Here is an 11,306-nt window from a genome sequence, read left to right on the forward strand (position 1 = left end):
ATCTATACTTTCAAATCAAAAGACTATTTAGGAAGTACAGTCTCCTTGAGTTGAAGGAAGAGTTAAGGAAAAAGAAATTGTTTTAAGACAGAAATAAAGCATAAAGGGCTGGAGAGATGGTTCTGTGGTTAAGATCTCTTGCAAAAGACTTCAAATCAATTCCCAGCATTTGTGCTAGGCAACTCACAACTGCTTATAACTCCAGCTCCAGGAGGATCAAGTCCTCTGGCCTCTGTGGGCACCTGTACTCACATGCACATACCCACACAGAGCCACATATGCATAAATAAATAAATAAATTTTAAAAGCATAAATAATCCTCAAAAATTGATTTGGGAATCTTCACAAAATATTGTAAGTGATCTAGAAGATGGGGAGGACAGTGAAATGTCCAGATTGACTTATGACTGAATGACTCTCTTCTGAGTCATTAAACTGACAAAACGCACCAGAGAGGTAGGTCTCAACGTAGGAAAGCACCAATAATGATATAGGCAAATGGCATCCAAAATAATTAGATGATTAGCTGTATTAGCTGAAAGATGGTCAAGAGCCTAAAACTATCGCAAAGAAACAGTAATACCAAGTGCTCCTACATGCAAAAGGATCAACATACATGGAAAACCAAGGAAAGTGCTAGGAAGAAAATTCACATTTCCTAATCCTAACCAGTCCTGATGCATTCACAATGAAAACAGCACGTTAGGCTGGTCACATCATCTCAAGAAAGACATGGTAAAAATCTAGATGGCTGACAGAAGACAGAAACTGAGAGGCCACCTTTCTGATACTGTTCATCACTCAGTCACCTGACAAGCAAACTGAATTCACGTAACTGAGAGGAAGCCACAAATAAGTTCAATATTTTAGGTGAAGCTATATTTTTTAAATATACATGACACAAAAAGTAAAGCTAAAATATTAAATAGGATCAAAGGAAATGTTTTCATAATACAAAAAAAACTACCTTCTTTGAAGCCCTTCTGGTGTGGGCCTGCCTATTCAACTGCCATAAAATCCGTAGGTTACATGTCCTACTGCTGGTTAACATTTTCAAACCTTGTTAGGCAATAACAGCAGATGTTTTGTTTCTTCTATAGTTGCCTTTGCCTTCCTATTTTAAAAGGATGAAGATGTGTTTCTATCAGAGGGTGCTATCCTCATCTTGGACGCCACCCAGAACAGACAAGTAAGACTATGACTTCCAGAGAGCTGGACTGAGAGGACAGGGCATAAGAGCAGAGGGTGGTATTTGGAGTGAAGAGAAAATGGCTTCTCTGCTGGAACTTCCACAGAATGTTAACCATGCAGAAATGCTTCTTAAGTGAATTAGCCTTTCCCTATGTTATCAGTTTTTCCTAGACATTACTGTTAAAGAAATCAATTTCTGGTTACAGAACTCACGCAGTTCTGTATCACAACTGTGGAACCATCCAGAGTGCTCTCAAATCACTGACAACATAACCTTATAGTACAAAACACACTTCAAAGAGTAATGCAACAAAAGTAGAGTAGGACAGGGAAAATAGCTAAATTAAATTTTTTTTTTTTTTTTTTTTGGTCTTTTGAGACAGGGTCTCCCTATAGCCCCAGCTGGTCTGGAACTCATTATGCAGACCAGGCTGGCCTCGAACTCACAGAGATCCGCCTGCCTCTGCCTCCCGAGTGCTGGGATTAAAGGCCACACACAGTTTAAATTAATTTTTTTTAACTTTACCTTGAATTACTTTTCCCAAGACATCAATTTATTAATGAATTAATAAAGGAGGAAGTAGAGAAACACAGTGAAATAATACCTGACAACCCCTCTTTTCAATTTCCATGATACATTTCTGTATCAGCAGTGGTACCATCAAGCCTACATTTTCTTTTTCTACAACTTTTTGAATGTCAACACCAAATATTACTGATTCTTGGTTTTTATCTAAGCCATGAAGAGAATTCTCCCACTGTTCTATTAGAGTCACTTTCACATAAATAAGACCTCTGGGTTCAAGTTTCACAGCCAGCTGATGCGTCCTGGTCACTCTGAATAAAGTGGGAAGCACAACCGTCCCATGACAGCACACTCGGTTTTTCCTTGGCGTGGGCTCCCAACTGAACACCACCAGTTTCAAATGCTGTGCATTTTCAATTTCTATGTTGAAAGTGTGGTCCATGTCTAAAAATGTTGTCCGACATGTGAGCAAAGCTGTTCTTGCTTTGTTTACGGAGTCTACCTGAATTGCACAAAAGACATCTTTGGAGTCTAACCGGGGTGGTTTTAAATCCTCTGCACCATAGAAATGTACACTCATGAGCCCGGATATGAACTGTGAGCATTTGGGCTGATCAGAAAAGCTGTAATGTCTAAAGGCATCTATGTCTATTTCATTTTTGCTACAAATGTTTGGAATGATTTCTTTTCCTTTTCCAAATCTGTGTTCGGAACCATGCTTGCTAGATTTAGTGAGAAGTTCAGGCGAGTCTCCGTCACTGAGGTAACCACCTTTGCAGGAATACTTGGAGCTCTCGGCAGTTTTCTTCTGGTAGGTGTGCTGAGAAGACACAGTGGTATCAAGGTGGTACCGGCTTATGACGTTCCTCTTAGCAGCTGTGGTTGGGTTCCCAGAAGGTAGAATAACAGTGTGAGGAATTTCTTGACAGCTACATTTAGATAAAGAAGGAGTGTTATCTGGATTGTTTATATATTGTGAGGCTCCCCTGGCGCTCAGTTTTCTGCTCAATTCTGGCAATCTTTTCATTTTCATGGATAATTTCCTCACAGTGCGTGGAGATTTTATTTTATCTGGCAAAGACCAGTTAATTGAACTGCCTTTTTTCAAAGAGCTAGGGCTTGGAGAAGATGGCTCCATAGCTCCAAATTCAGTCCTATTTGTAGAAGCTAAAATCCCAGGACCTTTAAAAACAAGACAGAAAGATATTATAATGAGATGTGTATCAATTTCTTGTTTTCTTTATAAATAAACTTGGTCTGACATGGACAGAAATTCTTCCCATTTCATTTCAATGGGAAGTATTTAGTTAGAAGATGAGGTCAATCTCCATCTCCATGTTCAAGCAGAATAGCAAGGGTCTGCAGGAGACTTTCAGCAGGAAAGGAGTGTCTCCTCTACCTGCTGTTCTGAAGCCTGGGTTCCTTTTCACAGTTTCCACTGCAGTATGCTCCAGTGAGTATGTTACAACCTTAAATGGTAACTTAAGTTTTGGAGAACACTAGAAAAGCCTTGATCTCAGTACGTTTAAATACTAGTCTAGGGCTAGAGAGGTGGCTCGGTGGTTAAGAACACTTGCACTTGCTGCACTTGCGTAGGACCAGAGCTGGATTCCTAGCATTCATATAGAGGGGTTCATAACCTGTACCTCCAGTTGCAGGGGATCAGATGACCTCTACTGGCTAGCCTCTACAAGCATCTGCACTCACACACCCACACCACACACAGAAACGTATGCACACACGTAACTTAAGAAACAAAGTAAATCATTTAAAAGAACCACTATTCTACTATGACAATGCTTCTTCTGTATTGATAATCCTCTAAAGCTAATTGTCATACCCAGCAGTATTGGGTTTTTTGGGGTTTTTTTTTTAAGTTAAAAGCCAAGTAGACAAGTCTATATTTTGGGCAGCCAAGAGGTCTTCTTTGTTCTAAAATTTTATTAGAATATTCTAATACTCTAATCAAACAAAAATGACCAAATATTGAATACCATAAATATAATCAAATAACTTTATAAGCAATTAAGTCATTTTCTTCCTTATTATATTTGTATACAGGGGCTGGAGAGATGGCTCAGCAGTTAAGAACACTGGTTGTTCTTGCAGAAGACCCAGGTCCGAATCCCAGCACCCACATGGCGGCTAACAACTATCCGTAACTCCAGTTCCAGGGGATCCAACAGCCTCTTCTGACCTCCGCCGGCATTGCACAACACGGGTGCACTTACCTACATGCAGGCAATACATGCATACACATAAAATAAAAAATAATAATAAATTTTTTTAAAGTTTAAAAAATACGTATTTGTATACAATAATTTAACAGAACTTCAAAACATTAAACATACATAAGTTGGACAAGGTGGTACAAGTCTGTAATCCTAGCATATGGGAAGTAGAGGCAGAAGGATTTAAGATCGTTTAAGATCATCTTCAGCTACATAGAGTTTGAGGCCAGCTTGGGCTACATGAAACCCTGTTTCAAATAAAACTGAAACCGAAACAGAATAAAATTAACTTTTTTTCAGTTTTCATAAAGTAAAGCAATAAAGTGTCTTGAATTTTTCTCTATACATAATACCACCAACCTCCACCCCAAAAGGGTTTCATACTATTGTTCAGGTGGTCTAGAACTCACTATGTAGTACAGGTTGGCCTCAAACTCCAGCAATCCTCCTGCCTGAGTCTCCCTAGTGCTGAGATTAGAAGCATAATTTACCATACCTGGATTAAATGTATGTCAAATTTTTATTGTATTTGTTTGAGACAGAATCTCACTGTGCAGCCCAAACTAACTACTCTTGCCTCTACCTTCCAAATGCTGGAATTAGAGACATGCACCACCACCTTTCTTTATGTCAAAATTAGTCAAGTTTACTGTAAAAAGTTTTTTAAAATACCTAATAATACAAATACAGCAAATAGTACTCAATGCCACATACTTAGAAGTTAGGCACTATAAATATTTGGGGTAAAATATTAAAAGTAGTTTACTACTTTAATACATCAATTATTGATACTTCATTATTGAGCTGTCTGGTATTCACAGACCTTCATTCAATTCTCACAGTAACCCTATGAGTTATTATACATTCAGTCTCTCCATCTTCCTAAACACTATTTTTTTTTTACTTTTTTGTTTCTGTGTGTGTATATGGAGTGGGTGTGTGTACACGTGTGCACATGAGCATGTGAGGTAAGAAGAACATTGGGTGCCTCCCTCTACCACTCTCTGCTTCATTCCTTCAATACAGGGTATCTTACTGAACCAGAAGCTCACTGTTTGGGGTTGGGCTGGCTGACCAGCAAACTCCTGGAATTCACCTGTTTCTACCCCTTCACACTGAGGCTACAGGCACACAGAGCAATGCCAGCTTTCTATATGGGGGCTGGGGATTCAAACCCAGGTTCTCATACTTACATACTAACCAGCTCCCCAGCCTCTAAATTTTTTCTGTCCAGACATATACATTAAATTGATTTCAAAGACCTCTTCTCAACTATTCTTTTTTCTTAATATTTTATTATTTTTGTTTTATGTGTATGAGTATTATGCCTGCATGTAAGTAAGTGCACTCGTGTCGTGCAATGCCCACGGATGACAGAAGAGGCTGTCAGATCCCCTGGAACTGGAGTTACAGACAGTTGTTAGCTGCCATGTGGGTGCTGGGATAAGAACCTGGGTCTTCTGCAAGAACAGAGCCATCTCTCCAGCCCCCTCAACTATTCTTAAGAACTTAAATATCTTCTAAAATTTATTATATAAATTAAAATTTTCCTTTAAAGAAACAATCTAGCATGATCTAAAATATTTAATTTTTCAGACTGTCTATTCTTATAGATAAAGATCTAATACTTTCATTAACCATCATATCAGAAGCTGATCTATGCAAAAGTATTTAACAATTAAAATGTGGAAGTGGGGCTGGAGAGACCGCTCAGCAGTTAAGAGCACTAGCTGCTCTTTGCAGAGGACCAGGGTTTGGTACCCAGCACCCACACAGCAGCTAACAATCATCCATAACTCCAATTCCAGGGGATCCAACACCCTCTTCTGACCTCCCCGGGCACTGTACAACACAGGTACACCTACCTACATACAAGCAATATACTCATATACATAAAATAAAAATAACAAATAAAATATTTAAAATGTGAAAGTGTTTATTTTTAACATCAATAGATAAAAGACCTTTCTTTAAAGCATTATCATAAAGGTTTCCCTCCACCCACCTCTATTCTAACAACAAAGAAATAGTTTCTTCTTAGGGAGGCTATTTTAGGCATGCATACTAGACTTTTTTGGTAAACAGCTAGTGAGGAACTGCAAATTTGATGCACTGGACAAAGCATCCCCTTGTACTGCAACTCATTGCTCTAAAACAGCCTGTAATCATCCAGGTCCCACTTTATCTACAATCTATTTTGTCACATTCTAGAAAAGCTACCCAGTATATTAAATTGCTCTGGGTTTTACTAAGTTATTAAGGAACTGAACATTCTGATACTAACAAATTAGTAAATAATCCCTAAATTGTTAATGGTTAAAAATGAAATACTGGCCCGGGCATGGTGGCACACGCCTTTAATCCCAGAACTCGGGAGGCAGAGGCAGGTGGATCTCTGTGACTTCAAGGCCAGCCTGATCTACACAGTGAGTTCTAGGACAGCTAGGACTACAGGGAGACTCTGTCTCAAAAAGACCGAAGGGGGGAAAATAAAAAAATACTGTACATGTTAGAATTTCTACTGCAGACAAGAGGGAATTTATTAAAACAAAAATGTGTATCTATGGAGATGGCTCAATGGGTAGAGTGCTTACATAAGTGTGAGGACCTGAGTTCACTCCTCAGAACCCACAAAGTCAGATGCGGTGGCATGTCTGTAATCCCAATGTTCTTACAGTGAGATGGGAGGCAGAGACAGGGGAATCCCTGCCCGGCATATGCAATAGTTAACAACAAAAGAGAGCCTGTCCAAAACAAGTTGAAGGCAAGGACAGACATGCAGGGTTGTCTCTAAGGCACAGATGTGCATGTGGACTGCACTAGCGCACACAGGTGCACACGTGCACACACATACACACACGCACACACATATTCACACAGATTGCTCTGATTTTATAAAACTCAAGAGAGGAAATACTATGAAATGCTTTATTCATTTAAACTACTATAGCAATCAAATCACAAAGCAGCTGTGTTAACCAAGTACAAAATGAAATATCCTGGGGCTGGAGAGATGGCTCAGCAGTTAAGAGCACTGGCTGCTCTTACAGAGGACCCGGGTTTGGTTCCCAGCAGCCATGTGATGGCTAACTAACCACAACTCCAGTTCCAGGGGATCTGATGTTCTCTGGCCTCCAGGGGCACTGTACACACTTGGTACACTTACATACAAGCAGGAAAAACACTCACATAGATAAAATAAAAAATACATCAAAAAAATTTAATGAAAAATCCTTAAAAATATAAATTCAATGCCTTAAACAGTAAACAGCACAGAGTAGGGATTAACATTTATGGAATAGGGAAAGGGATCAACCAACCAATTGTTGCTCTGTAAACTGCTAGACCTTTTACAAAATGTAATACAGGAATTACCACCAGCAGTTACCTAGTTACCAGCCATCAAGACCCAGTAATAAACCAGGCATGAGGTACACACCTTTAATCTCAACATAATCCCAGCACTCAGGAGGCTTTAGCAAGAAAATTCTTAGTTCAAGGCCAACCTGAGTCACCTTATGAAATCCTGTCTCAATTTTAAAAAGAAAAAGGAGATATAAGTAGTAGTCATTCCACACTTATTTTTTGTTTGTCTGTCTGTCTTCCCAGGGTCAAAACTAGCTACAAACACAAAATAGTAAGTTTAATGACAGTAACCTAAACCCAAATGTGTGTCAGCTTTATGGAGGTCTTCTAACTTTGTTCCTGCCCTCCTGTCAGCGGCACCATCCAGTACGAATCCCTGCCACTGCAGTAATCACAGCCTGCATGCTCAACTACTGTTTTATATAGTATCTATTTTTCCCCCAATCCAGAGTACAAAAAAAAATGATTTAGCCTAGAAAACTAGTCTACAATTAGAAATGCACAAAAGAAAAAGGTTTTATTTACTTTCAACACTAAGAAAACAAAACCACCACTGGCATTTCCAATGTACCTTTCTGAATTTCCTTCAAAACTGCCACCATCCTTCTCATTTCTCTTCTTTTCTCCTTTGTTCATGGGAAGCTAAGACATAAAAACATAAACTAATGCCTACAGGTACACTGGAAAGACAGCCTTTCAGCTTTGGCAAGGTCAAATTGATTTCTATAAAGGAAGTTATCTGTTTTCCTCTCCCCGTGTTCCATTCTTTCACCAATGAGAAAAGAAGTAACCTTTGTCTCAAAGGATCAAAATACTAAAACTGAGTTAGGCATGGAGGTTGTACACCTTTAATCCCTGAGGTAGGAGGATCAAGAATGCATTCTTGATATGTAGCATGGACTACATATCAAGACCCTGTCTCAGGAAAAAAAAAAAAAAAAAAAAATCCAGCATCTCTTAACTCTCAACAGAGAAGTTGCCTTATGCAGCATATGGCAATTAACACAGAGACCCACAAGTAGCCAATGTGCAGAAAACAAGAGGCTGTAGAGTGTTTATCCCTGAATAGGACAGCTGTATCAAACTTCTGCTTAGGGATCATTGCAGAAAAGGGGGTGGAAAGACTGCCAGAGCCAGAGGGGGTGGATGGCTACAAGGAAACAGTCATCCAGACAGCTGGTCATTTACTAATATGAACTCCCAGCAATGACAACATGTACAAGTCCTATGCAAGTTCAAACCAGACAAAATTCTAACATAAACATGGAGAAGTAGGTAAGAAATCCCAACACAACCTAAGGAACAATGGCAAATGATGGCTGCTGGGGGGTGTACAAACACATGACACAGTATCTTACAGGGCTGGGTCTCTTGGTGGCCCAGTGGATGGACCCATACTGAAGGACATTTAGGGACATAAATCTGACTCTATAGGCCCTATTATATATGTAAGAGAGTACATTAAATTGGGCAGGGGGGCACTGGAAGGAGGTACAGATAGGGAAGGGGATCTAAATACCATCAAACTATATTGAATGAAGATTGCAAAAATTCAATAAAAAAATAATAAAAAAACAAACAAAAAACCCACTAAACCAAAACATACCACAGCACACCAGATTGTAAAACCAAGCTTGTAATAAAAATAATACACCATGTGGACGGGCGTGGTGGCGCACAACTTTAATCCTAACACTTGGGAGGCAGAGGCAGGCGGATCTTTGTGAGTTCAAGGCCATCCTGGTCTACATAGTGAGTTCCAGGACAGCTGGGCCTACAAGGAGACCCTGTCTCAAAAAGAAAAAAAATAGTAATAATACACCGTGTATATAAAGGTATTTATTGGGCTAGGGTTGTAGCTCAGCAGTATTTTGAGTGTGTAGTATATGCAAAACCCTATGTCTGACCCACAGCATGAGCGTGCGTGTGTGTGTGTGTGTGTGTGTGTGTGTGCGCGCGCGTCTTTGAGCTCTTTTTTGAAATGTACTCATTTTGCTTTTTTTTATTTTTAGTTTTGTGTATGTGTGTGTGTCCACATGTACACACGTATGTGTATGCCACATATGTGGGGGTGCCCTCAGAGGGTAGAAGAGGGTCTTGGATCCCCTGGGGCTGGAGGTATGGGCAGTTGTGGTTGTAAGCCACTTGATGTGGGTGCTGGGAACAGAACTCAGGTCCTCTGCAAGATCAGCAAGTGCTCTGAAAGCTGCGATCTCTACAACCCCAAAATGTATTCACTTTCTAAGGAAAAGTTTAATAGAGATACAACAGACATCTTCTATATTTAGCTTTAGCAACTATCAAACTTTCATCAGGTCTAGCAGACAACAGGCTGGTACTCAGAGCAGCAGAGTTTGCCTCTTCAAACCTTGAAAAAGAAGAAAGAAAAAGCAGATCTACGATCATCTGTACCTGAAAAAGCAGATTTCAACACGGGACTGTCCTCTACCATTATACCTTCTTGTGTCTTGTGTCTTAAGGCCTGCTTGTACTGCTGCAGAACTTCTGTAGAATGGATGGCATCTATGGAATTCATTCCACTTGACTGGGCAGTCTGAACATCACCCATGCGCTGGGCAGGCAGCAAGTCCATATAGGGCTCTGCTTTCATCAGGTCTCTAGCAGACAGCAGGCTGGCACTCAGAGCAGTAGAGTTTGCCTCTTCAAACCTCAAAGCACCCGATACGTCAAGGTCATCATCCTCAGGGATGGGGTTGTACCATATTTCTCCTTCGTCATCAGCATCATTTTCCTCACTAAAGTCTAAAGAACAATTTCTTGACAATGAGAAGTTAGTAGCATTACACACCATGTGGGTACAGTGTTCATCAGGAGATTTGCAGAAAGGCTGTGATAGCTGATATTTGGGTGGAGACACAGCGGAGATGGAGAAATGACTTCGATCCTGACATTTCTTGTTGTCTTCCAGACTCTGAGATCTGAGAGTACTCTGATATAACCAGTTGCGTTTCTTTGAAACAGTGATGCTGTTAAGCAGTTTATGGGGCTCAGTGCTGCCCTTTGGATCTTCATGTTCTCTCTTCTTCACTGAAGACTCACAGACGTTTTCAAATAAGTCTGTTTCAAAGGAGAAAAGACAGAATACAATAATGCCAGGTATGAGAGGAAGGATAGCGCACTTCAGACCAGTTATTAAAATTTTTAAAAAGAATATATTAATCACATTCATAGATCAAAGTCAAACCACAAAAACATTAATTTCCTATCTAAATATAATTTCTATTATTTAGAAATCCAAGTGCAGGTGTGCCATGAAATTCTAAGAAAAAACATATATAAGCTAACACTGCCTTTATAAAACGCATAGTGCTGGGGCTGGAGAGATGGCTCAGCAGTTAAAAACACCGACTATTCTTGCAGAAGACCCAGGTTCGTATCCCAGCACCCACATGGCAGCTAATAACTGCCTGTAACTCCAGTTTCAGGGAATGTGACAGTCTCTTCTGTTCTCCGTGGGCACTGCACGACACTGGTACACTTACCTACATGCAGGCAATACAGGCATACACATAAAATAAAAATAATAAAATATAAAAAAAAAGCATAGTGGCAAAGTCTTACTCCACACATACTAATTTGCAAAAAGCTTCTATAGAATGCTTTCTATACAACACTATGCTTTTAATTAATATTTGAATAATCTCCAACTCATTATTAAAAGGACAAGAAGTCACTAGAAAGCACAAGTAACATTCCTTTCTTTTCATAGATTTTTTTTTTTAAATAAAAAACTAAAATAAAATTCTAATTTTCAAAACTATGTCTTACTGAGTCAGGTATGGTGGCTCATGCCTTTAATCCCAGCACTGGGGAGGCAGAGGCGGATCTCTGTGAGTTGAAGGCCAGCCTAGTCTACATAGTGAGACTTAGTCTACATAGTGAGACTCCAGCTTGGGCTACGAGGACACACGCTCTCAAAAAAACCAAAAAAAAAAATATATATATATATATATGTATATAAATATATACAT

General features: G+C 39.6%; 1 protein-coding gene across 5 annotated transcripts in view; it reads right to left on the reverse strand.

The window, feature by feature from the left end:
* Syde2 (synapse defective Rho GTPase homolog 2) overlaps positions 1 to 11,306 on the reverse strand; it is a 41,743-nt gene that overhangs the window by 20,197 nt on the left and 10,240 nt on the right. For 4 of the 5 annotated variants that reach the window (XM_008826261.3, XM_029560289.1, XM_029560291.1 and 1 more), the window contains exons 2-3: positions 9,727 to 10,392; positions 1,797 to 2,899 (exon numbers count right to left, since the gene is read on the reverse strand). In XM_008826261.3, the coding sequence (XP_008824483.1) occupies positions 1,797 to 2,899; positions 9,727 to 10,392 (1,769 nt within the window). The remainder of the gene's footprint in view (positions 1 to 1,796; positions 2,900 to 9,726; positions 10,393 to 11,306) is intronic. The other variant, XM_029560288.1, reaches the window with a different exon arrangement.

Source organism: Nannospalax galili, unplaced genomic scaffold (genome assembly GCF_000622305.1).
Source record: "Nannospalax galili isolate Female #2095 unplaced genomic scaffold, S.galili_v1.0 scaffold9, whole genome shotgun sequence".
NCBI classification, from domain to species: domain Eukaryota; kingdom Metazoa; phylum Chordata; class Mammalia; order Rodentia; family Spalacidae; genus Nannospalax; species Nannospalax galili.